Below are 26,579 nucleotides of genomic sequence, written 5' to 3'. Positions count from 1 at the left end.
TGGCCTATTCGTCGACTTTTAAGACATAAGCAATGCTCGATTAGAATGTAATTTTCTCTTAAGCCATTCACAATCCAGTTTTGTTTTTTTGATATCTTTGAAACGTCTGTCATTATCACAGTGCATAAAGGCTTGGCGTTAAAACTAGTTATTTCCATGTTCATCATTTTCTATTATTCCTGTAACAATAGCCGTAGAAATTTAAAGTTACTCTCCATTCACCTCGCTGAGATTTCAGTTTTGGCGTTTAATTGTTTACAAATAAGCAGCAATTTTCTGTTCATTTTGCGCGTCGTTCCATTAAAAATTTACAACTCAATCATACGTGATGGTTATTTTAGAACCTTTCTTGTTATAAATTGCAAAATCCGCTTTCGGCCCACGGGTGACTCAAAAACATTTCTCCGTAGATCACCTTTAGTCAGTTAAATGTATACCTGAAAATCTATCTAAAACGGGCTTGCGGTCAAAGAAAAAGCGGTTAAGACCGCCCATTAAATAATTATTCATATTCGGCCTTCTGTTTCTCTTTAAAAGGTGTTCGTATTAAAATGAATATGAATATTCTCACGCGAGAGTCAATGTTAGTAATTTTGCGGTGGAATTTGTTTTATTTATATTTTAACCCATGGTAATGAGGGTTGTTAGTCATTTCAAGTAATGATAAAGTTGCTTTTCTTTTTACATGAGATAAATATCGATGCTTTGACTTAATGAACTGAAAAGAGAATGCGATACATTTTTAAATAATAAAGGTATTTGAGTTGCAGTTTGTATGCGCAAAAGCGACAAAACCATCAAAAATTGACGCAAGCAGCACAATTTTTGAAATTCCACATTGCGTTTAAGATCGTCCAGTTTTGTATGTTTTCCGGTTGGTTATCAGTTTGTAAACCACTTGATTTGAAATCTACTGTAACATGGTTTATGCCACACAAACACTACTAACAAGTTTTACATCAGTATGACTTGATTTCTTTTTAATTTTTTTTGGCAAATTTTGAGTCTGACAGGCTGGTAAACCAAATTGGTACGTATTTCACAAAAATACACCTGTTTTTTTACGTTTACTGTTTTATTTACTATTTCACTTGAACTTGTGGTTACGCTATTCACTTGCCGCTTCAGCCATTTTAAGCTTTAAAACTGACTTCAGATTTCTCGATTCCCAAGTCGTTACGAGTAACGGAGGACAAATAAATACTCATTGCAGCGTGAGGCGGACGTTTCCTCGTTTAACTTTGGCCTGGCCTGACGCCTTGTCAGACACACATTATGCTGAAATGAGCTACACTGTTCTTCATTCAAGAACAGAAAAGTTCATTCACTCAAGAAACTTTGACCTAATCAGAGTTAATGAATTATACATAATGCATTCTCTGCGAAACCATTGATAGCGTTTTTTTCTACTAGCTAGTCAATACTACAAAGAGGCCATGAATTTAACCCACCCGTTGGAAAAAAGTTGAAAGTCAAGAGACCTATTGATGTTTATTTCCAAGAGTAATTCTCACTCTAATTTCCTCTGACAATATTAGTTTTGCATCAATGATTATCTATGTATTTTCTGCCTTTTTCTTCCATATCTCCATATCTAGTGGAATCTTCTAATAAGAGCCTCATCTTTAGCAAGCATAATCACGTTGATAATTTTACAACTCTGGCCTTGCTTGCAAAGTTTTGCGCCAGTCCTTTCAAAGTGTGTTCTTCCCTGTTTAAATGAGTCCAGGTGCATGTGCAGTACAACATACAAGACTTTCGAAATTTTTTCAAGTTCCCAGAAAATTATGAACGTTCGCGAGCGCTTTTGCGGTTGGGTACAAAATTTTCCGGGGAGATGTTCGTCGGAAAATTTTGAAAAGAACCACTAAGATTTCATTCATTCATTCATTCTGTTTATTTGCCTTTGTACTTAATATACAGTATTTATAAAGGGTTATCAAGATCCTGTTCTGTGGGTGTGGTTTGAAATGTTTTTCACCCCTAAGATGTACCGATTCTAAAACAAAATATCGACTGACACTGACTTTTTTCGGCTCAATACCCTGAAAGGTAAGAGAAAACCCCTGCTGGTAGACCTTTTGAGGCTGAACATCTCAAGAGTTACAAAATCCGCTTTTTTAACCACTAAAAGGTGCGCCGAGTACCCCCGTCCTTTTTATATGGGACTCCCCCTCCGGGTAAAATTAGTTTCCAGTCGTGTTCTTTTGAAGTATAGTACACCTTCAAAAAATCATCCTACGTTGTGTCGGTTTTTGCTTTTGTATTCTTCATTTTATATGTGAAGCCGATTAGATCACTATTGATCCAACGTATACCAGCAGGATCATCGTTCCGGTTGCTTGCTTAAACATTTTATAGTCTTTTGAACTGTCGCTGTGAACAATGTGTTTCTGGTCACGTGCTCCATTCCTGTGTCGTCACAGAAAATCAGATGGAATCGAGTTCAAAGGCCTGGGTAGAAAAAAAACCCACACCGAAAACCAAGCAAGGGGAGTAGATAATCTCATGAAAGCGGAAAACGCTAGCTTTCTACAACATATGTCGTTCTTCCAGACCTTCCCTCTCGTTTTGCACCATTTAATTTATGGTAACACGAGAAGTTCGCCTTTATAATCATCTCTGTCTCGCACAGAAGCTTTATTACAATCTCTGAAGGCAGTTATCAGTTAATTCTATCAGTGACAAGATAAGCTGAATTTCATTCATTTATTATTTTATTATTTTTTATTCATTTATTTATATTTATTTTCTATTTTATTTTATTTTATATTTGATCAAGTCAAAAATGCTTTTCGACTCAAGTCGAGTCAAATCAGACTTAAGCACATGACCATAATCAACACACGCATGCGCAGTAAGATGTTGATAACATCGCTTACCTCCTCTCATTTGCACTACGATGTAATTCAACGTGGATGCGAGGTAATTTCGGGCAGAAACTACAGACTAGCCCGAAATTGCCCCGAACACGTGTTGGATTACATTGTAATTCAAATGAGAAAAGCTAACCGTGGAGAGAGCTTTAAAAGCTTTCTATTAAGAAACATTTCAAGTAGCAAGCGCTACTCAACAGTACCTTATTGCATCTGCGTCAGTCGCTTATGCTTACGCTAATGCGCTATTGAAAACCAGCCTTTACTAAACACGAAGGCACATCAGGAAACAGACCTCACTTCTATTAAATTCGTTAACATATTTTTTACGTTTTTTTACAGTCTTTTAAGCAATGCACGTGACTGCAGTTACCAGCCTTACGAAACTCTTGCCGAAATTTGCGTTGTTATACATTTCTAAGGAACAGCTATTTTGATACGTGCCAAACCTTACAATATGTATCAAACATAAAATTTGCCGTAAAGCCTTGCAAGTCAAATTCGGTGAATTCAAATTGTCGACGGTTTAATTTATTTTATTGTGACTGTTCTATTCAAGTGATAACCCATAATTCTCATTGGTGAGTAGGTCACGTGAGATCCAGCTACAACGAGTTTTTCTCTCGAAGCTTAATTTCTAGTTCAAAGGTTTTTCTTTTAGTAGCACGCATTTGTGTTTGTACCTTGCAAGGATCAAATGATTATAACTGATTCTAGAATGAAGTTCACATACTAGTTAACATGTAATAACCAATCGATTGTAATCTTTGAGCTACCCTACATATATTACTACTTTCTTAGAGAGCATAGCAAGCAGAACATAATTACTTTTCTTAGCTACATTAATTTGTTGCATCAATGTTGATATACACCAATAACATATCAGTTCATGCATTTTCATCAGAATTTCACGTTTTCAACGAAAACCTATTATTTAATTTAAATACAGATGAAGGAATTCCTTGGTTAAATATAAGTTGATTCATGAAATGATTGTCTTAATAATCAGCCTCACCGTAACTCCAAACGTACTTGGTCTTATTGGGGAATAATTAAAAAAAGACTAAAATTAATAGAGGAAGGAGATTGGAAATTATTGTTTTTTCAATAATTGTAAATAGTTTTAAGTTGTCTTCTCTAAGCTTTCTTTAACTTGGATCCAAGTCGCGTTTAATCTTGATAAAAGTTTCAACATTTTCTTCTCTCCTGTGAAAACACTGTTGGACAGTATCCCTTGCAGAATAAAACCATCAACTGCTACTTTAGAACCACTGAAACAAGCTTTTTTCCGTTGACTCCGCTGACGATAGAGTAATGCCTGTCATTATCAAGCTGCAGTAGTGCGCATGAGCAAAGATCCCATGGAGAGTAATAGGCACCACCCGGGTGAAACGACCGGAGAAGAAGATTCATTACGAGCCTTTTTATTTTTCCTTGCTGTTGGTTCACCTTTTGTTTCATCGGGATTCTTCTCATCGTTTTCGTTGTCTTTGTCCGGCTTGGTGTGGTCTGGTGCAGTGGTAAAGGCCGTGTTTCTAACATGTGAAGTCGTCGTTAGTTCCTGGCTCACTAGAAATCAAACAAAATGAGACAAAACATTTCAATCACAAATATTGTTACATCTTCTCTTGCCTACCCTGGCTTTTCATCTGCATTCGTGGGAACAGGCCGTTGAATTAATTGCACCTGTCAGCCTGGAGATCAAAGTTTAGCCGTACTCTCGAAACATTGGAGATGTGGCATATTCTTATTAATATACCAACCCGCTATTGTAAGCTGTGTAAGTACGTAGTGTGAGTATTAGTATTGCAAGTGGCGTTAGTATTGTAATCGTATTGCAGTGTAAGTAGTTTAAGTGTTAGTATTGTAAGCAACATGAGTTATCACATTGTACGGTGTGTAGTACATATTAGTACTGTAAGTAGCACAAGTGATCGTACTGTATCGTAAGCAGTGTATGTACTGTACTGTAAGTAATGTAAGTGTTGTAAGTCTTAGCATTGCAAGTGGCTGGAGGAATCATATTGTAAGTAATGTAAGTAGATTAAGTAGATGTATTAGCCTTGTAGGTAGTGTAAGTAGCCGTATAAGTATTGTAATCAGTGTGTGTGGCAACACTATAAAAACAAATACCAACCCGCTATCTAGTTAAGTTAGTATGCTTAGTTTATTGTTAACGTTCATTACCTGATCGTTCGCAGAAGCGTCCGTAGTACCCAGTCCCCTTACAATCGCACTCGGTCTTCACCACCAGATCAACACAGATCCCTCCGTGTTTACACTTGTTCTGTTCAGAACTTGAACACGCCTCGCCGCTGCAGTTTTCCCACACGCCTTTTGACCCCAGTAGCTTGACATTCTCGAATGGCTTGGCCTCGCTGTTGTATCTCAGTAGCGCTACACATCCCTGGAACCAGCTGTCAATAGGGAATACACAGTGCAAAACAATGCTGTCCAATTTTTTTAAAATTCCCGTTGTTTGTCTGAATTTTCTTCCCGGGTAATAAAAAAAAATGCATGTATGAAAAGAGAAGACGCAATTGTAGGTTTTCCAGCACGGAAAAAAATATATTAACTACGCCACTAAATTTGGAAACAAACTTGTTGACAAGAGCGAATCCTTTTGTAAGAAACATTGGATCCCCGACAAAGGTGTTTTTCGCGACACGTGTATGGCTTGCTTTAAAAATTCGAGTGGAAAACTCAACAAACCGCTCTGATGTTAATAATATTAGTCTATAACTCATTCTTTCTCCTTCCTTTGTTGTTGTTCTTGCTGTTTTTGTTGCTGCTGTTGTTAATTGGAAAAGAACAAAGTAATTTTTCTGCACCTTGGCTTTTTGTGTTTTACTATCATGCAGATCCTGTGTTGTTTCCCGACGCCTGGGTTTCCTTTGTATAGTCTTTCCATTGTTTCAATTTTACGAAATGGTTTTCCTTCCTTCCCACTGAGTGACCATATTATTTGAATTTAGAATATAACTGTTTCGAACTGCAGCTCCCTATGAGCACAATTGTTCAGTAAAATATTGTCAAAGTCAATACTCCTTCTGATTATAATTTATATATAAGCTAAACGTTATTTCGAACTAGTCAGGTCCAAGTACGAAAATTATTCATAAATCCTCTCTTTAATAATTAAAAGTAAAATTGTGGGAACCAAGTCTAAGTTGTGTGTATGTGTGAAATATCTGTAGAAAATCAAGCGCCACTTTGAAAATCAACTTGACCGAAAGGTTTAACCCGAACAGACTATTTTCTAGTACTGAATTTCTGCGATCACAGGCTGTGTATGACCATTCTCATCGGTTTGCAGCTGTCCAAAGCAGACATTTGTCTATTTCATGTCCTCAATCAAGATGCTATCTGTGGAAACCTCGAATTATCACATTAGAACAAGGATTTCTCGTAGTACTACAAAAATTATTTTGTTGAAATAAGATTCTAAAAATACTCGACAGATATAGTAGGTGTATACTGAGATTAGTAAAAAGAAAAGACTGCAAAAATTTCGCACATACCATAATTTCACGTAACACTTTTTACCACTTCTCACCTGCTTTCTTGTAGTACTTTGCGGAACAGCCCAGTCAGGGCCCATTTCCCATCGGTAGGAGTTCCCTGGGGATTTTCGAGTGGAATTCCTCCCATAAAAAGGGAGCTCTGAGCTTTTCCATTGCGTCCAGAGAAACGCGGCGGCTGTACACAGGAGATGTATTCGCTTGAAATGTTGTCAACGGTCAAATTGAGACGGACGCCGTGTCGTGAAATTTTCAACTTGTGCCAGGAGTCATCGGTAAAGTTTCGACGGATATAAAGGTAAGTCTTCGAACATCCATTACCACGGAGACGAAGCCGAACGTGGCCATGTTTCACCAGAGATACTTCGAGGTAATCGTTCGTGTCACGATCAACGCCATTGTCTTGGTAGAGGAGAATGGCGGGTTTTTGTGAGCCTGTTTTGAAGTAAAACTGCAGCTCGCTGATTTCTGGCATGGGCCAACCGGTGAACTCAGCATAAGACCGTTTAGAATCTGCTTTGAATCGCAGTCCTGCTGTGGAATCCACAAGTGCGACTAACATGGAAAAAAGTACAAGCAGGCTTAAATTCTTGATCATGTTACTGATGCACCGATAATATTCCCACCATATAATTACGCTAAATGCGATCAGAGTCCTTTTTGTTAATAACAGCCCCGCATTAAACGATGAATATCACTGACCCAGCTCTGAAGCTGAGCACATTGACAAGCTGCCAGTTCTACCCAGACAAATGAAAGGCACAACGTTTTTTCAATACTAAATGAAATAAAGATAAACAAAGAATCGTTCATCTCATCACAAAACCACAGTTCATTTTAGTTTTTATTTGTTAACTGTGTGTTCAAAAGTTGCGATGCGAGATTCTTATCAGGCAAGCTTCGTATGCAAATCTTAACTCGAATGAAGGCATTAATTTCAAATGACTGAGCCACACAAGATGTGTAGCTGTGAAGTGTGTCATCCTTAACAACTTTCAATGTTTCTTTCTTTGTATTGCGGAAAGAAAACCAGTTACCGTATTATTATTATTTTTTTATTTATTTATTTATTTTTTTTTGAAGCGGTTTGTGAACTCATTTTCTCATTTCAGATTGACTTTATCGAAGATCCTACACTGACAGAAAACAAAACATGAAAGAATCGATGGGCATCACATGTAACAAGAAAAAAGATCATTTTCTATGGAACTCGATTTGCTTTAATAATTCGTTTCAGATGAAGTCTCATTCAAAGCCAACAAACGAAAAAACACGTACAAGGTAAAATGCATATTATTATTTTAATAACGTAATGAATATTACTGCGACCTTTAATTTATTAATTCAGCTACTATAGACATTATATGTTTTATTGTATTTACCATTCAAGAAGGAAACAAGTCTGGGAAATTTATCTTACCCCGAGAACAGTTCGGACCATTGAATCCAGTTCCTCTGCAGTCGCACTCTCTTCTCACGATCCTGTTCACGCATTTCCCGCCATTATGGCATTTCCCGCCAAAACTGGGGTCTTTGCACGCGTCACGGCATCCGGGGATGGTACGCTCGCTTTTCAAAAGACGGGCTCGGCGTAACTTTTTGTCGCCTGTAGCGAACCTTGGAGTTTTCATACAACCTTCGAATCTAAGGGAAAAGAAGAGTGGCTGGAGTTTGTCGAATTGAATTTATCTCTTTGCGTTATTCCCGCCATATCTTGTCATTATTTATCTGTACATGTTTCTTCTTGTGGATCTTCATGTCAGCTGTTGCTTTTGTGTATAGGTCTTTTCCCGGTTTCTAACGTGTATGGGCAAAATGGAGAATCTAATCTTTAACAACTCACTGAAAATTCGAGTTCTAAACTATCTATGAATTAAAAACTAAAGCTACTAGGTAAAATAACTTCCTGATCGCATTTGATGGAAATAGCCACGCTAGAAAAGCCACAATTAAGGTTTTCATTTTTCCACACGTTTGTCTGTAAAACCGAATTGCGATTCGCGGGAAAATTTTGAGACATTTGTAAGAAAAATTAAAAGTGCAATTTCTCGCCTCACAGCAAATCTATGTTCTTCAAATTTGACCAAAACAACCTTCTGTTGGGTGTCTTTTCCTTGTAACTCATAAAATAATCAGAAAGTCAATCACTCTCAACTTATTGGGCATCAAACCTTTAACTTTTCTCATACATTTACTGCAAGTTTTGCTGCATTTGCCCCCCAAGCAAGATGGCGTCAGAAACGGTGAAAAGGTCAATTAACAAACAATTTAATTCATATTCTGTCATGTATTTCTTTGTTGTTGATTCGTATGCCTTGAAGGGGCATACGAAGCTTAATTTCTACAGTTAGGCCTACCGTCCACATTAATCCGTCAAGAAAACGTAGCTTTTCGAAATCGCTCTCCATATCATACCAGAGGCATTTGAAAACGCCGGCTTTTTGTTTTTGTGTGGACGGAAAACATTTTCAAAACGGAGCTCTTCGAAATCGATGGCGACAAGATAATCACGTGATTTCCCTGCCGAATTTTCCTCAAACACAAATCCAAAATGAGTAGTGGTTGTTGAGTTTCTAAATTCCTCTGGCGCAGTGTGGACGGGAAACATTCGATGCGCTTTCAAAGTAACCTGAATCAGAGCAGGGTAGTTTTGGTCATGAACAGGTGCCAAACCAAAACCAAGAGGGTCACCACTATGCGCTGTGATTGGTTCATTTCTCTCAGTTACCAATTAGCTCTATCTGTGCAATCCAGAGAAAACGACATTCACCAGTGGCGGATCCAGACCTAGAGCTAAAAGGAAGGGGGGGGGGGCGGTTTTTTTTTTTTACTTGCCCTGCCGACTTTTCTTCCTTCTTCTTCTTTTTTACCCAAAACATGGGGGGGCGGACCCCACCCCTACCCCCATCCCATAGATCTCCCCTAGATCCGCCACTGCTCACACAGACTTATTGTGACATGAAACGATCGAAAAACACAAAAGAATCAAAATGAAGCCGATGCCAGTAATTAAGAGTATAATATTGTCCAGAGTTCTGACCAAGTATTAAATCATTATAATTATCGTCACAGTATAATCAGATTACTGAGCTTAATAAGTAATCCGAAAATAGCCTCCTCGCCCCGCTTAGGATCCAGGTAAGAGTTCTTATCGGCGGAAAGTGTCTCTTGAAAAGGGTCGGGCTAAGGTCAGTTGGGAAGGGGACGTTGTATATGTGGTTTCCAGTTGTATGAGTAGTCTGTAAGCCAACTTGTATGAGTAGTCTGTAAGCCAACTTGTATGAGTAGTCTGTATGCCAACTTGTATGAGTAGTCTGTATGCCAACTTTTAAAAAAGTTGTATTTTTTGTAGGTCCTTCAAATAACCAAGAACTGTGGCCGACACTGATAAAATCGCGTTACTCAGTGGGCAAGGACATACTCAGCGCACGGGCATTATCAAGTCTATTAATCCAACTGAGTCACAGCTGGTACTGGTTTGTCAACAAAATGAGAAGCCATTCATTTCTATGTAATCAAAAAAAATAACAGCACTTAGACCGCTTAATGGGATAAGACTGGTGGGAAAATGGCCTATATTTTTTAGAGAATCGGTAACGACTTTCCTTTGCCTTGGAATAATCTAGTTTAAATTTCAGAGAAGGAGCAAGGAAAGAACTGATGAGCATTTCATTATTCCAGTCCCGATTCCCAGGGACTAAAGATATATCACTTCTCTCGGTTTTCACAATAATTGTTCGCATCTTGACTAGTTAATGTGCTCTTATTTAATTAAGTTAATGGTTTGAACCTAGTAGTATTAGTGCCAGCTTTTGATAGCTGAAACTGAGCAGCTTTTAAACCTAATATTCAGTTCTAACTTATAAGTCTATAGTATCTACAGATGAAAACAGCCGTGACCGTTAAAATTCATTTTAAAAAATAAACTAACTAACCACATGAGAGGATTAGCAGTACTCTCATATGCTATTAGTTTTTTTAATATTTCAGTTGCTTAGTGGCGTACAAAATTTTCTTTTCTTAGAAGGAAAGGGTTAAGTATGGTTAAAAATTAAAATGCTAATGATTCGGTAATACCAGAAAAGGTCACCCTAACTTGCTAGGTTGACGTTCCGTAATAATTTGATGAAAAGCCAAGATTTGAACCCAAAGTTTTGGACACTTAGATTGTAATTCAAAAGACTGGACATTTTTCCGTCTTTTCCTACTGACAGCCAGTACGGTTATCAATGTGGTTTTCTTCAGTCAAGATGGCCATTATGTCATCTTTATAAAAAAAAAATCCTTAGCAGTAAACTGTAGATGTTAGACATGAAAACATTTTGGTTGCGAAAGTCGCTTTTCGGAATTCCAAATAACCCTTATTGACCGGCGTGCCGACAGAAGATTAACTAACTTACCCGCCGAGGGTCAGAGATCTCCAAAGGGAATCCCGTAAGGTCCATTTAATGTGGGACCATTCAGAAGACGGAAAGTAGCTGATGTACAGAGGTCCATGTTTCTTGAAGTCAGTTTTCTTTACTCCGTCACAAAGCACGTAACTGGAAGCAGCACTGTCTACTGTCACAAGTACAGACTCAGAGGTTCGTTGTAGAGTAAGTTTGCGCCATTTGAGGTCAGCGAAAGAGCCGTTTAAAAATCTTTGTTTTCCTTGACAGCTGCCCATTGTGATCCGAATTCTTAACTGTCCGTTTAACAGGAATGCATCCATAAACTCTTTGGTGCCACCGTCATCCATGTAGAACAGCATGCCGCGTTTTTTCGTCGTCTTGAAACGTAACACTAGCGTAGAATTGTCGGAAAATTCGAAAGAACTGTAAGCAGAATAAGCGAACCTGGTGTACTTGAAAGTGTTGTCCGTTTTGTTTTTGGGAACAAGTCGCGCGCCATAAGCGATTTGGTGGCAGATGGTAATCAGGAAACAGATTTGTACGCCAAGCCAGAGTTTCGACATGTTCACTAAACGTTTGCTGACAACGCGCCTCATTCAATCAACAAAGGGCAAGAAACATCACGCTCCAATGATTTGAGCCTCGGCAAGTTCGATAAAATTTCCCCGCATAGCAGTACAGGCCTCCAACAGGCGTTTGCAGCTATAACTTCTCAAAAGCGATAAGACTGCGGTAAGAAATAAATTTGGAATTCAAATGACCTTACATTGTCACCCTCTGACAGATAGATGCAGACAGGGTAGTGTTGACACGGATTTCTAGTTAATTACGAAGATGAATTCTTCCTTTCTTTTTTTCAACATCTAAGCACGAATCAAGTTCCATAGTATTAACAAAGTGAACTTTTAGATTTCAAGATATTCCAAAGGCATCACTGCATAAGAAATGTTGTTCCCTTAAACGTTCGCTAATTTTGTGGGAAATCGTTTTGTTAATCCAATGACACGGAAAGTCTCCGGTTATCATACGATCTTCCCTGAGTAAATCCTCTCTTAATTTCCTATAGCCCTTTGCATATCTGGTCTCCAATGCTGTGTTTGTGTTAATTAATTTCCCCTAATAAATAGCGAAAGACATTGATGAATTAGAATTAAAACTAGCTTCACACTTGATTTTCTGGTTACCAGCTGTTTGTATTGTTGGGATCCAACAGATATCAGCGGAAATTATAGACAAGAATGTTATAATTTTGTCGTTATTCCTGTCAATTAAAAGTTTGACTTCAATACTTTAAAATCCCAGGAGTTTTTAGCGGAAATTTACTTCAATGATGTAATTTCTCTTCCCTGTACAGCTTTAAAATTTGATATTAAATACGTTAAACCTTGAAATGATAGACATCAGTCTCTCTCGGCTTGAGCACTTGTAGTAAAAGTATTTTCCCCACTGACGTGTTTTCGCTCCCAGAGCTACTCGTTTTCCTAATGACTTCGCCAACCACGTGACCAAATGAACAAAGCTCCACACAGTACTGACGCATAATCATACGTCATGGGATATTGAACGCGCATGCCTCAAACTCCCTAATGATATTGCCCGGCCAAACATTATTAATTAATTCCCGCTATATATTTACTCTAAGCATGAATAAAATTGCTCACTTTGTTTTCCTAATTTCAAGAGATATTTTAAAAGTATGAAAGTTCTGAAACGTACTCATAGCTAGAAGATATTAGTCTAGTTTTTATTTTGTTTGTCTCGCAACGCGCCTCCCTACCCCGTCTCTAAATCAAAAAACAAAGGCCTAGCCCACACTACGTCGGAGGAATTTGAAAACGGAGGTTTCACTCTGAAAACGCATCAAATGTTTTCCTTCCACACTACGAAGGAGAAATTTGAAAACGCAACTATCACCGTTCTTTTTGCATCCGTCAGTTGAAAACAACTCGCCCGCTCGGGAATATCATGATAACCGTAATGTCATCCTTTTCGAAAAGCTTCATTTTCAAAATGTTTTCCGTCCACACCAAAACGCAAAGCCGGCGTTTTCAAATTCTTCCGGTTTGAAGAGCGTTTTCGAAAAGCTCCGTTTTCGTGGCGGATTGGTGTGGACGGAAGGACGAAGAAATAAAGCTCCGTTTTCAAATCCCTCCGGCGTAGTGTGGACACGGCCTTCAGGGAAACTCGAGTGCTTCAAGATAATTTGCCGACAACGAGCGACGATTAATTCGACATTGGCCTGCCACTGTTTGATTAGCAGCTGTTTACTCTGGTGCTGTTGCTGAGTATGCAGCTCTAAACAAGTTATCTCACGGCAGATTGTTCCACTCCATATCAAAGTCCGTGGAGATCTTCGAATAAAAGCCATAAATCTGTGGCCAAAATGACGCAAAGACTGAAGACGGACTACGACTTAGTCAAGTTCTTTACCGGGTCATAAGTCCGCTGAGAAGCGAGACCGCCGGCGCAAGACAAATCAAGACAAAGGAGCTTAAAATGCGTGAGGTGCTACCTTTCTTTTCCATTACTGAACTATTGTTGTCGACTGTAGAGTTAGGTCGAACTTCTACCGAGCTGGGAAACACTTCATCTGGAGTAAACAATCTTGTTGAAGCTGAGACCAAGCCAAGCGGCTGTGGATGGCTCGAGTTTCCTGGGACAGAGCTCTGCTGATCAAGGTATGCCACGTCTACGTATTGTGCTTTTACTCCTGATGAATCTTGCACATGTTTCGAAGCGGACTGGGTGCTAGTCGGTGTTGCGCTGTCAGTGGTCTTTGATGAAGAAGTTGCTTCGACATTTGTTTGAATTGCAGAACTCAATTTGGGCGTGCTTTTGTTTGAGGTCATTTCAACTGACTTTGATAGAGTCGATGAACTAGCCAGGATTATAGTTGCGAGATCATCCCTCGAACGGCTTGTATGAAGCATGCAGATCGGGTCTTCGTTTTCGTATCCGGGGCATTGACATTCTTTACGAATTACGTCATCTATCGGATTGCATTTCCGGCCAGGCGCACAGTAACTCTCACAGTGGGATCCAGTCCACGAGCTGGAGCGCAGTGCTAATGGCCTGGGACTTTCCCCAGGTGCAGTTTGAGTCACGTGACCAATGCATCCCTTGAATCTGTATGAAAAAAAGAGTAAAAAGAATAAAATGGCATTAAAGGTTAATAAACTCAACCAAACCTTGGTCTTTGTTCAACGAAATGACAACTTGGTTCGATCAACCACCTGGTAAACTATTAAAACCTTCAAGTTATTTATTTTTCATAAGCACTCCGAAATTTCATAAATTTTCTTTAACATTTCTTCTTCTTCTTCTTCTTCTTCTTCACTGTTTAACATAATTAACTTGTGGAATTCTTTTAATTTTTGCCTCACAAGACAACTCAATGAATGTTTTACTTATATTCAACTTACCCAGATGTAATAGTCTCACGAAAAATCCCCGGTTTTGCCAACAAATTCGAATTCTGGGTAATATTCCACGGGATACCTCCCACATACAGAGCTTGCCAACTTTCTGACTTGGAAGACGCATATCTGCAGGGAATAGATTGCGAATAACATCCGTCTACTGTTAGAGAAACATCGTTCAGTTGTCTTGTTAAGCGAAGACGATGCCACTGAGAATCAGAGAAGTTTCCCTCAACAGTAAGCTGTTTCCACTGGCACTCATCAAAGGTTATTCTTGCGCGGATCTTTCCATTGACCAGAAACAAGTCAAAGTGGTTGTAGATACTGTCATCTTGATATGCAAGAAACGCGGTGGGCTTACGAGTGTTGAAAAGTAGCGAGAACTCTCCAGGTCCTTTCCACGCCTCGAAGACAACGTTAGAATTGTATTCGTTGTAAGACAAGAAAACACCAGTAGTAAGGTTTTGCGATGGAATTCTTGCTTCGGCACCTAGCAAAACCAGACCAAGGAAACTTAAAAAGCTAGTGAACAATGGCATCGTAAAGCGAGTTGGCTAAACTGATTAAGATGTTCTTGGAGTCAATGCGAGACGCACGTGTTGGACGCCAAAGCGTCTTTGTAAATGACACGTTTCGCGTTTGAAGAGTTGTAGTTCTGTACTGCTGAACTACAGCAGGACAGTGTGTTTATTATCAGTTGAAACAAACCAATAACATTCGTGAAGGACACGATAAGATCAATGTTTCAGATTATCTTGGGCTTCATTCACAGGCATCCCAAGCTAAAAATTCGACTCTGCATACGTGGTGTATGGGAAAGCTTGTGTATATAGAGAGTTGTATGGGAAAGTCACCTATCGTAAAAAAAATTGTGTAAATGACTAAATGAAACAAAGTTTTCCTTCCTCCTTTGTGTCGCGTACTTGTCTCTTTTGAAGCCATTCTGACGCCGTTTAGTGAAGTTATTCGAAACCGTTGTCTCTCTTTCTAAAAGAAGGGACACAACCCTCGTGTTGTCTCGCTTGACTTGGTTCAAATGGACCAATCAGAGTTGAGGATGAAACCAGATACTTTGACCTTTCAAGCATAAAAGGAAAGCCGAAGAGGTGAACTTTAAGCCAAATTTTTCGTTCTTCACGAGTCTTTCGACCGCCGAAGCACACGTATGTGGAGTGAAATTTATTGGGCTTAATGGAACGGTTTTATCATGATTTGGGACTATTTCTTTTGAGGAGAGAGCGATTTGTGGGGTGACGTCCAGCCAGCGATCGATGGCGTGGTCTCCCTTTCCCTTCTTTTAGAAGGAAAGACAACGGTTTCGAATAACTTCACTAAACGGCGTCAGAATGGCTTCAAAATCGGCGCAAGAGACAAGTACGCGACACATTTGAGTAGGAAAACTTTATTTCAAATTAGATAGCTATTTACACAACTTTTTTGCGATCGGTGACTTTTCATACAATTCTCTATATACACAAGCTGTCCCATACACCACGTATGCAGAGTCAAATTTTTAGCTTGGGAAGCCGGTGCTTCATTAAGATTTTTTGACTGAAATTATGCGTAAACATACTTAATAAATAAGAACCGCATGTGGACAATATGACATGAAAAAAAAAAAAAGGTACAATAATTGAGCCTTTCTGGCCTTTCTAACGATGTCGAAACGTTCATATTGTAATTGCAACCTTTTCCTAACTCTGGTTTAAAGCATTGTTAAAACAGAAGCAAGCATTTTTTCCACGCGTCTTGAATATAATTATTAGCCAACTTTACATATTCATAACTGCTCATGCAGAGTGTTTCAGTTGCGGTTTTGCCAGAAATTAAAGAAGTTAATTTGAACACGCATCGCTTGGCAAGTTCTAAATGAAAACTGGTTCTTTTTATTGACAAAAAGAAGACATATTTCGTTCTGTTATCAGATTTACGTGATCCTGGTTTCTGTGTTATTCTACCTCGAGGCAAATCAAATTAACTGAGAAAAAATATAAGTAGCTGAAACCTTAATCCACACAAATGTACCTAAAACCTAGTAAATAATAATCTTACAACCAGTAACAATCGTAGTGTGCATTGTCAAAGATTTCCAACCAGTCATAGCGGTTTTTGATTTACTACAAAATGATTACGTTTTTGCTTTGGTTTTACATTAACAAATCGCTGTCTTTGGATAAAAGATTGTGTAAGGGTAAAATCTCAGCAGAGGAGCCAGGTGGCTCATGAGGCCGGCGCTTATCTCCGGTTTCTGTGGCATGAAGAGACCAGGAGTATTTCTACTCTCCCCTAGATGGGATGTTAGTTCATCGCAGGGTTACCCCAAAGTATTAAATTCGCCAGTACCCATTTATACACCTGGGGTAGAGAGAGACACTGTGAGAGTAAAGTGTCTTGCACAAGAATACAACACAGTGTTCCCGGCAGGGCTCGAACCAGGACCGCTCGAGCCGTAGTCGAACTCACTAACCATGAAGCCACCGCGCCTCCCATTTGAATAGAAGGAGCCATGCAATATTCTAACCATCAATTTTAGCTAATCAGAAGTAAAGCCAAAATCAAAGATAACAAGCTGCACAGAGTTTTCCCGCGTTTCCCTCGCCTGACGCGCACTGCTTGTTTAGCTTTGAGTTTTGATTGGTTCATCTTGATATCTGATTCTGCTGTGATTGGCCAGATGAGATTATTCTGAGTCATTTAGCACTTCAGGAGAGTTTTACTGGCTTAACGTGCGAAAAGGAAAACTAGAGAATTTGTATGGCGGTTTAATCCAAATAAAACTCTTTGCGGCAGACGCAGGCCGTCTGTAAGCCGCAGTGAAGCTAGTAGAATTCACATAAAATAATGCAACAACAGAAGTCTATCTTAAAGCATTTTTACTTTCCAATACCAAAAGTCTGCCCGGTCCTCTACGCGCACGGTTTCCGTAAGTTATTTGTAGAGTAATTAACAACCTAGCTGAAATTTGAACAAGCCAAAGAGGCGCTATGCTTTTCTTATCAAACGCAGGATCTCAGGATATAAAGGAAACGAACACAATGCCATTATTAGTTTTATTTCTAAAAATGAATCAAATTAAAAAAATGTCATTTTAAAACTATCTAGCGATCGTATCCTTTATGTTCGACTACTGCAAATGGAAACAGTTAGACAACGAGCAGTGACAAGCAATCACATCGCAGAACGGTAACAAAGCAAAGTCAGTGTCCGGTTTAACAGCATTTCAACCTGATCAATTCTTCCTTGAACGTTCTGCAATGCTTTTGGCTGTGCTGTCTAAATGGAGCCTGTTATAGTTGTCGCACATTTATCCGCTATTGTTTAATCCCAGTTCATAATAATGTTCAATTACATGATCCACCTGTTTTTTTTTTAAGCGTTCACCCTCGATTCATTTTCCTAAATTCTTTTTTGTACAAAGCAAAAATTTAATACTAATAATGCTTGTTCATATCTCGCTAAATATTTAATTTACAAGTGAAAAACATGCGCTAGGAGCTTAAATATAAAAGCAAACTTTTTAGGAGGCGCAGCTGTTTTGGCTTTTCTGTTAGCGTTCTCCTTTCAAATGCGCAGCAAATAGATCATAGAGCGTCTTAGATTCGACCCGACACATTCCATACTGATGACGTAACTCTAAGCGAACTAAATACATGTAATCACGTGACATCAAAGAACCAGGCATTGGCTCTCATCATGATAATAAGATATCATCCTAGGTAATTAACCTTTTGGAGTTATACCGTGATTTTCTCCTTATGCAAAGTACAAACATGCCATAAATTTGGATCGATATGAATTCCAGGCTTGGAGAAGACGATTCAATGCCTTTTTGTTGCCGTTTATGCTAATCTTAATTCAAACTGACTTAGGTCATGCACTAGCATTGCCAAACTTCAACAACAAACAATGCTCACACTCTTTATCACTAACAAATGTCGCAATCGTTCAGTCATTGCATATTTTTCCTGAGTGGCGAAGAGTGGTAGTCAAATCTCTGGAAATTTCTCCAGCAACTTAATCTTTCGTAACAAATCTCTTATTGATTGGAACGCTCAATAATTGTTTATTTTATATCATTTAGATTCCTTTACGTTTTACGTGTTCCTCGGTTCAACGAGTTATGTACTTGCATTACTGGTGCATATGAATCATTTTGAATAGTTGCTGATGTAACTGTCACACTCAAGATTCGTAGAATGAAACCGTATTGGAACCACACACGACACAATCTCCTAGCAAAGCTCACTCGGCACGCCTTTAAATAATTACAAGCTGCTCTGTTCAATTCACACTCTGGAAGCAAATGCAGTCTACATTGTTTGAAAACATTCCTCTTTTATAAAGAGCTTCTTTCTCCTGACCATCAGGTAGTGATTAAGGAATCCGTTTTGGATCTCGCTCAGTGATCAAAGGGCCACCTCTTTCGTTTCCATGGTGTTTAGCAACACTCAGCACATAACACTGACTCAAACTGGAGAGCACCCTTAAACTTTCTCATCATGTGCTGAGACATAAATGCGAGGTTTCGCGGTTGGCTGAGCGCTGTGTTTTGGCGAATTCCCGTAGCTGGATGAAGCAGACTCAGGTTTAAATGAGCCACTGTAGCGAGAGTTCCAGCGGTACAAGAAAAAGATTGTCACTAGAATGGCAATGGCTGCTATAACCACCAACACGGAGATGATCCAAAATGGCACCACCTGCGGTAATGAGCGCTGGGCCTGGACTCCAGTGGGCATGGGGCCTGGGTCAGTGGAGAGTCGAGTTGTTGACGTCATCACGCCTTCTTTTAAAAAAGCAAAGAAAAAATTATAGATTTTAAATAGGCATTTTTAAACATTTGAAACATGAGAGGTACAGGGTTGGGTTTTGTTACTGACTTTCTGGTACAGTTTAGGCGTAAACGACCTAAACGTAAATGGTCGTAAGGGTGTAATTTCATTAAAGTTATCAGTCGACTGACAAACACTGTTCACTTAACTCTGAAGATGACTTCCACTCAGGTTGTCGAAACGTCGTGCAGTCACCAACAACAATTCTTTTCAGAACCACCCTCACCCGAAAAATCACACTATACAAACTACTGACACTCCTGGGTTCAAACCAATTACTCCGCTGCAATTAAGGGAATGTAATTTAGCGCATCTTCACGTACACTAACATAAAACGCAGCTTCGGTGGGATAATAACTCAGTTTGTGTTAGACTACGAGTAGTCCCTCTTTCGCTTAGTCCGTTGAGCAATACCGTAAAACCGCGAGGAAAAAAAGACCGCTCGCTCAAGATTTCGCCTTCATGATTAAGCGCGGCCATTTTTCTCGCGGTTTTTTTTCTTGTCACTCCCAACGGACTAAGCAAAAGAGGAACTACCCATAGTCTAGTGAACCTTCGAAGACAAAAATTTCATTTATACGAGGACAGAATTACAATGTGACCAACCGATTAACGCGGGCTTTTTAGAACCAATTTTTCTTCAATTTTAATCAGACCAATCATTAACTTTATCGAACTTTGAGGGCCCTCCTCTTGTCATACCTGAAGGGGCATTAGTAGCTGTGCCCCTGCAATCCTCATCCTCGTCGTCCCCGACCGGGAAGCACCCTGAAGCGCTGCCGTCAAGTGTGATAGTTCCATCAATCACAATTCCAACTTTTACAAATCGTCTATCCGTAATCGTAGGCACGATGCTGTCAAAGACCTTCGTGTGCCTAAAGTAAAACTCTTGTAGATATCCACTAAAGTTCTGTTTCGATTCGGATTTTCTGAAAGCGTTCCTTGGGCCCCCAGCCAAGTACACTTTGGGCTCCAGGCCCACGTTAAGCTGAGAGGATTTCCCGGGCATCTCTCCACCGGCCTGGGGACGATGATCTATCTTTAAAGCGACTTTACGACGCCGCCTGCTAAACTCGACCCAGTGCCACTTGTCGTCATTGACTTTCACTCCTTTTCCCGCCAAAACCAGCTGACCTATAATGAGAGCACATAAATGTAAGGTTTTCCTCCAAGACCTGGAGCGAAACCCCTGCGTTCAGATTTATTTTAAAGAGGATATTAAAGAGAATACTAAATAATTCCTAGGTGATGTTATTTATCCTTTAATTAGCAATCCACGTGATGGAAAGCGTTTTCACAAACATTTGTATCAGTGTCTGAGTTGGGCCAATACAAATGGCAATTTTTTGGTTTCTTCTCAATTGGAACTACTCTTGATAAGACCAAGGGCGTAACTGTTCAAAGGATAGAAATCGCTTTTGATATTCATCACGACCCAAAGAAGACACAAAAAGAGAGATAAGTACAAGCTCCTTTCTTTTCCCCATCCTGTTCAAACTAACGTCCTCGTGCACGAGAGAGGGGGAAGGGAGAATTCATGTACTCAGTAGACTAGGCTCCGTAATTTTTAAAGACTTCTTAATTACCTTCTCCCAGATCTAATTCCACTCTTATTTTGCCATCAGTCATCTCGATCAGCAGAGAGTCATTTCCATATGGTGACTGAAGGCTGAATATAATACCACCCGAATTCTCTGTCTTCAAGTGAAACGCAACGTAACTGTAGTTTGAATAGAAATTTTCCTCCGCCGGGTTCACGTGGAAAACGATATAGCCACTTCCGTTCAGCCAAATTGAAGATGTTTCTGTGGAAATAAAGAAAAGAGGACTTAGCACGATTGAGATGTAAATCCTGTTTAATTTCTCCATACAACATCAATACATTAGTCATGAAAATAGTTAATAAGAAAAGAGAAAATTACCAACTACAATGGGGAGGAATGGCGCAGTGGTGAGAGCGCTCCCCTCCCACCAATGTGGACCGGGTTTGATTCCGGCCCGCTGCCTTTCAGTAAAATCCCCCGTACAAGAACCTAGGTTTTTAAAGTTAACCTTCGTATGTCCTTTTATAAATGGTGTTTACTGTGAGATTATGCTACCTAGGTTCTTAATCAGGTTCTTAATTTCTGTTTTAAAAAAAACAGCTTGTACTCATGGATGTGGTCTTTATTTTACAGTATTGTGGTTTTATAAAAATGTCTTATAACACTGTTTTTGTTACTTTTTGTATCGCATGTGATGAAAAACATACATTTTTAAATTAAGAAGCTGTATTGAGATTTTAGCTTAGAACGTTTTTTATGTGAAGGGTGCTTAACAGCATGGGAAATTTTAGCCGAACAGGTTCTTAAATTTTAGGTTCTTATCGCGGGTTTTTACCATATGTGGGTTGAGTTTGTTGTTGGTTCTCTCCTTGCTCCGAGCGTTTTTCTCCAGGTTCTCCGGTTTTCCTTCCTCCACAAAAACCAACATCTCCAAATTCCAAATCGACCAAGATAGGGGACCCGCATGAAAACCGGTTAAGGCTGATGTGGCCTTCCTCTCTTTTCGTCCTGTTTCGGCGATGTTTTTGTCGACCATGTATGTGTACGTTTTGTATACGAACTCTTCAGTTTGAATGAAAACCATGCAACTCAATTTGAGGTCCATTCTTTTTTAATGTTGGTTTTAAGAATTTAATGGTGCATAAAGACAATATCACGTAGTTGATGATTTTTAATATTCTCACCACATATGAATGACAATGTAAGGAGATCTTAGCTGCTAATCACTATTGAATCGTGTCCTGTTTTATATTCTGTAACTTTATTGCAATATTTTTTTCCCGCTTGGCCCAGCCACTTAGCTCGATTAGCCTTAACTATTTCTAAGTGGCTGTGCTCTGTTTTTCATGGTTATTTTTTCACATTGCATGTATTTATTTTTATTGTAAAATTTTTCTGGGCACGAAATAAAGATAGTTGTTGTTGTTGTTGTATTGAGAATGGACAGCCATGTGGTTTGTGGTTCACCATCTGCCGGTGACAGCGCCTCTTTTTATTCAAAACGAAAAGCTTCTTACCGACCAACAACGACTGAACGAACAAAGAAGTCAAATCACTTATAACCTGCACCCAGAAAGCGCTATCGTCAGCTCACGAAACGATAAACTGTATAACTGTTACCCACCAAGACAGACGAACATCGCGCTTTGTTTCAGAAAGTATCGAATGCTATGTCATCAAAAATACACGTGAATTTAATAACAGATATGTCATTTTCCTTACAAACAAAGTAACATTTTTCTTATTCGGCGTCTAGAAGTTATAATAATAATTCGATCTTCAAAACCTAAGTCGGTAATTTGGAGTAATATTAATCATCTTCTTAGAGAAAAGCGAGTAGAAATTCACTAGCAGAAAAATCAGTTTGACGCTACTTGTGTTCACTTGAGCTTTTATTTGACGCAAAAGCTCCGACTAGTGGAAGCTCTGGTCGTGTCTCTGGTTATAACAAAGACACTCCAATATAATACTCGTATTTGGCGTTTACTTGGGTATATCTTCAGAATTTTCCAATAGACAAAAAAGAAAAGCATTTTAACACTGCGTTAAACAAAACATTTTGAACTGCACAAACGCTGAGTTTATATATTTTCAAATCATCAATAATTCATCAAGTTTAAACAAAGGAAGTCGAGACCGTGATCTGATCTCAATTAGCATAGATTTTTAGGAAGTTAATTCTCCGTTTTCTCCTTAGTTTTATTTTCGATTGTGAGGATGTATCAAATACGAAAGACCGTGTTTGACAACATTTCCAATTACCCCGAAGATCGCCAAAAATACTTCGCTACGCGTCGTATTCACAACTCTCTTTTCGGTGTTTGAAAATGTGGTCAAACACGGTCTTTCGTGTTTGACATATAACATGAACGTTGCATTGGGTTGAATAAAGTAGTACCACTATTAAGCTTCTAACACGGACATAATTTTCATCACCACAAAAGTAGAAAAAACTTTGTTGAAAACTGGTTTTCCTGAGAGAAATTCTTCCCCTCGTAAGACTTGAAGTACATGCTGGCCGTACCTACCGTCAGTACAATTGACTCCTTCAAATCTGGTTCCGTTACAGTCACACCATACACTGCTTACACTATCACGACAAATTCCACCGTTCTCACATTTATCTGTTTGCGAGCAAGGATCCAAACAGCCCTCCGATGTCCCTGAAGTGTTTTGCAGCTGGGCTTCTCTCAAAGGTCTTACTCCATTGCTGTGCATTATTCCACTTATACAGCCATCAAAACTAAAACACAACCCGTGAAAATGTTATTAGTATAAAATGTGCGTTGGTTGGCCAACTTTGTTCAGCAATGAAATTCCACGCAAGGGTAATGTATTATTCATCAGAGAGGCTGGATTTCAGTTCCAAAAATAAATTATTTATGTGTATTTTTCTGCGGAATGAATTTATTAATTCCTTTCTTACGAGTAAAATGGTAAGTCCTGCTTCAAAAGCAAAAAAGCGATGCCCTCAATTGAGTTCATGGCGCATGGGGTTAAAGCGACCTGTAACGACTTTTAAACGAGGTTATTAGTGTTAATAAAATCTCGACCTTTCGTCTTACAATGAACCTAAAAAAAAGAGCACAAGAACTGTAAAATAATTGATTTCACTATGTTCGCAGTTTCGGAATGTTCTGAAGCAGCTGCAATTCGCCATGCAGCCATTAATTCATCTTATTTATCTTAATCATGGGCCTGTTTATTCATCACAACAGCATTACTGTGAATAAAAATGGTCAAATCATTTCATTCACAGGTGCACGTACCACACATCAAGAGGAAAATCAAAGCTTACGGAAAAACAAAGAAAAATTAACACTAACTAGCCTTCGCTTAAAAGTGGGAACTCGCGCCGTCTTACCTGTTAAAATGTATGCTTTCGTATTTAATAGCTGGAAAGGAGAGATCATTGAATGGCTTATACCACGGAATTCCACCAACAAACAAATCGCTTTGAACTCCAAGAGTCTGTCTGCCTCTTCCTTTGTATTCCGTACTGTTAGTCCAACTGTCCACTGTAATTGTTGTGGACTTGTAATTTCGTTGGACAGTTACTTTGTGCCAGTTTCCGTCCGCCAGATTATGACCGACGAGTAGTGTTTGCGTTTCATCGCAGTTACCCATTTTAAGGCGCAATCTAAGCCGCCCGTCCGCCAAAGACAAATAAATGTATTGGCACTGTCCTTTGTCGTCTTCGTAAACCAGGAAACCATTTTTGTTATCCGTCTTGAAATGAAATGTTAAATTTCCGTTTGTTTTGGCGTTCCATCCCTTGAAAACAGCAAAGGCCGTTGGGTCTTTTGAGAACCGAAGACCGGTCCTCGCCGAAAGAGAACCGGCAATAAAACTGAGCTGGAGAATTATCACAACTCCTATCATTTCACTTACGTTCCGCCCAACAAAGGCTCCATGTTAACTGTACAGCGCAACGTGGGGAAAAACGCGCGTGCTTCACGCCAGACTTGAAAGAAATTCACTCTAAACTACATAACTGACCAGACGTGCAAAAGGCCAAGTTAACCAAATCGAACTTTCAAGGCGGCAGTGCGTCACTGCGAGCCAACATTGCTTATCTTGTTTGTGATTGGCTAATCGAGTGATCTTATCCAACGTACTACTTATCTCCATACCGTTGCGGCGGGAGATCAGTTCAGTAAGCCGCCCGTTTGTAAAATGTATTGAATGAGTACCAGCACTCTGAATTACGTCACCATTTGCACAACTTGGAACAATTTTTTACGCACGTCCTGGCGAAATTTTTTTTTTTGTACGTTTGCATGCTAAATTTAATGATTTCCTAACCGGATCTTAATTTTAATGTTTCCAATGGGTGTGCAAATGAATGTGCAAGTTTCGTGCGATTCCTTTGTGTTGATAACCAAAATTCCAACCAGAATCACCGTGAATACGATAAAAATAACTAGAGCAACCCTCCGCGATGATGTGCAAGGTTAAATGGTTACGTACTACATATCAAAATATCAACAGAACTCAAAATGAATTTCAGCGTAGTAGTCGAGTATCAAAATTTAAACTACAACTATGTCACTTTAAAAATAACAAAGAGAAATATAGAGTGAAAATTTTACTCTATAATTTAATTTCTGGCTCGTGGATCACTAAAAATTTCATGACATGGAATTTCAAAGCGACAGCGTCAAGTTCTTGGCTTTTAGCTTGACAACTTCGGGAATAAATTAAACTCCAAATAGCGTGAAATAAAAGAGATTGGATGTTAATTTTTATCGTCAACATTCTATTTATCATACAAAATCGAACAGAAGAATTAAGTTCAGAGAGCATCACTTAAAATACAGCATGTAGGGTACCAGTTTCAAACCTTTCTTCACAACTGAAGATCCCTAATTGACTTTTTCACATTGAAGGAGCCAGTAAAAGTTATAAAAGCACTTCGGTTTTGCAAAAAATTATACGCAAACAGCGACACAGAATGTAACGGTCGATCGCTTTCATGTAAAAGTATCACGCAGAAATGTTTCCTTGTCTCCTCCGCAGACGTCAGAAGTCCCAGTTGCAGGAATTTATTCTCTTCTCAGTCTCCTTTATCTCGATAGCGTTTACAAAGGAAGCCTCGACAGAGAGACATTTCTAAGTTGCCTTGTGCCTCAGTGTCAAAACGAGTCTTTGCGAGAAACCTTTCATATGAAAATGTGCTCCGCCTACAGGTTCATTTTCCTGTAACAACAACAACAACAACCCTTATTTACACACGATTTAGTTTAAAGCAGTAGGTTTGCTTGTGGGGTCGAGTTTACACTAAAAACAGAAATATGTACAATAATAATATGATAATTCTACAATTCTAACAATGCAAGCAAATTCATTTTGATATGAAAGGTTTTGCACGGACTCGTTTTGAAACAGAGGCACAAGGTAAGCATTGATCTGCAGACCCAAAATGACGTCGTAACACATTATCCTATGTCTTCCTAAAGCTAGCTCCTCTTTCATTTTGTGTTACTAAGGCTCCTGCTGTTGTTTCATGTAAAACAGGCCAAAAATGTAGCCGTTATGCGTACTGAGATTGGAAATTTTCACCAGTTGGCTGTAAAAGATGTTTACTGTAAAAAAATTTTAGCCATGAAAGTGAAAGTCCCAAGAACTCTTGCAAATCCCTTTTTGGGTCTTGTTTTGTTGTTTTGTAGTATAGGGAAAAGCCAGGAGACGTTTCTTATAATAATAACTTTTTCCATCCCGAAATGGTCTTAAATACGTTTTACGGTAATCAAGCTAATTTTTTAACTTTCTTAAATTTCAACTCAGTTTAAAACATTGCTAGTTAAGACTTAATCCGATAGGAAATCGAGCAATTTCAACTTTTAGTGGACAAAAACCTTGTTTGCAATACAACGTAAATAATATAGTAAATGGTTTGTAAATAATGTTGGTACTAAAAAGTACTAAGTTTTTGTTCTCTTGGTTTTTGTCCACTAGTTACTTGAACTTCTGGAGGATTCCCTCTTAATTTCTAAGAT

The 26,579-nt window shown here is 39.0% G+C and overlaps 3 protein-coding genes across 3 annotated transcripts; all 3 read right to left on the bottom strand.

Annotated features, from left to right (window-relative positions):
* Positions 1-2,609: 2,609 nt before the first annotated feature.
* Positions 2,610-11,847, bottom strand: LOC110052037 (neurexin-1-like). The gene is made up of 5 exons (XM_020758159.2): positions 10,798-11,847; positions 7,818-8,041; positions 6,433-6,952; positions 5,064-5,293; positions 2,610-4,445 (listed from the first exon to the last, which is right to left on the bottom strand). The coding sequence occupies exons 1-5, from the start codon at positions 11,382-11,384 to the stop codon at positions 4,204-4,206; spliced, it is 1,803 nt and encodes a 600-aa protein (XP_020613818.2). The 5' UTR covers positions 11,385-11,847; the 3' UTR covers positions 2,610-4,203.
* A 113-nt stretch (positions 11,848-11,960) lies between these two features.
* On the bottom strand, positions 11,961-14,876 carry LOC110052039 (uncharacterized). The gene is made up of 2 exons (XM_020758161.2): positions 14,211-14,876; positions 11,961-13,914 (listed from the first exon to the last, which is right to left on the bottom strand). Exons 1-2 carry the CDS (start codon positions 14,744-14,746, stop codon positions 13,215-13,217), a joined length of 1,236 nt encoding a protein of 411 aa, XP_020613820.2. The 5' UTR covers positions 14,747-14,876; the 3' UTR covers positions 11,961-13,214.
* Positions 14,877-17,243: 2,367 nt separating this feature from the next.
* Positions 17,244-24,604, bottom strand: LOC110052038 (neurexin-1b-like). Its single transcript, XM_020758160.2, has 5 exons — positions 23,945-24,604; positions 23,109-23,323; positions 20,623-20,841; positions 19,739-20,170; positions 17,244-18,990 (listed from the first exon to the last, which is right to left on the bottom strand). The coding sequence occupies exons 1-5, from the start codon at positions 24,460-24,462 to the stop codon at positions 18,692-18,694; spliced, it is 1,683 nt and encodes a 560-aa protein (XP_020613819.2). The 5' UTR covers positions 24,463-24,604; the 3' UTR covers positions 17,244-18,691.
* Between the last annotated feature and the right edge of the window lie 1,975 nt (positions 24,605-26,579).

The sequence above is a fragment of the Orbicella faveolata genome, unplaced genomic scaffold (genome assembly GCF_042242905.1).
Source record: "Orbicella faveolata isolate gen_17 unplaced genomic scaffold, um_ofav_v1 contig_47, whole genome shotgun sequence".
Lineage (NCBI taxonomy): Eukaryota > Metazoa > Cnidaria > Anthozoa > Scleractinia > Merulinidae > Orbicella > Orbicella faveolata.
This window is presented reverse-complemented; position numbering and strand designations above follow the sequence as displayed.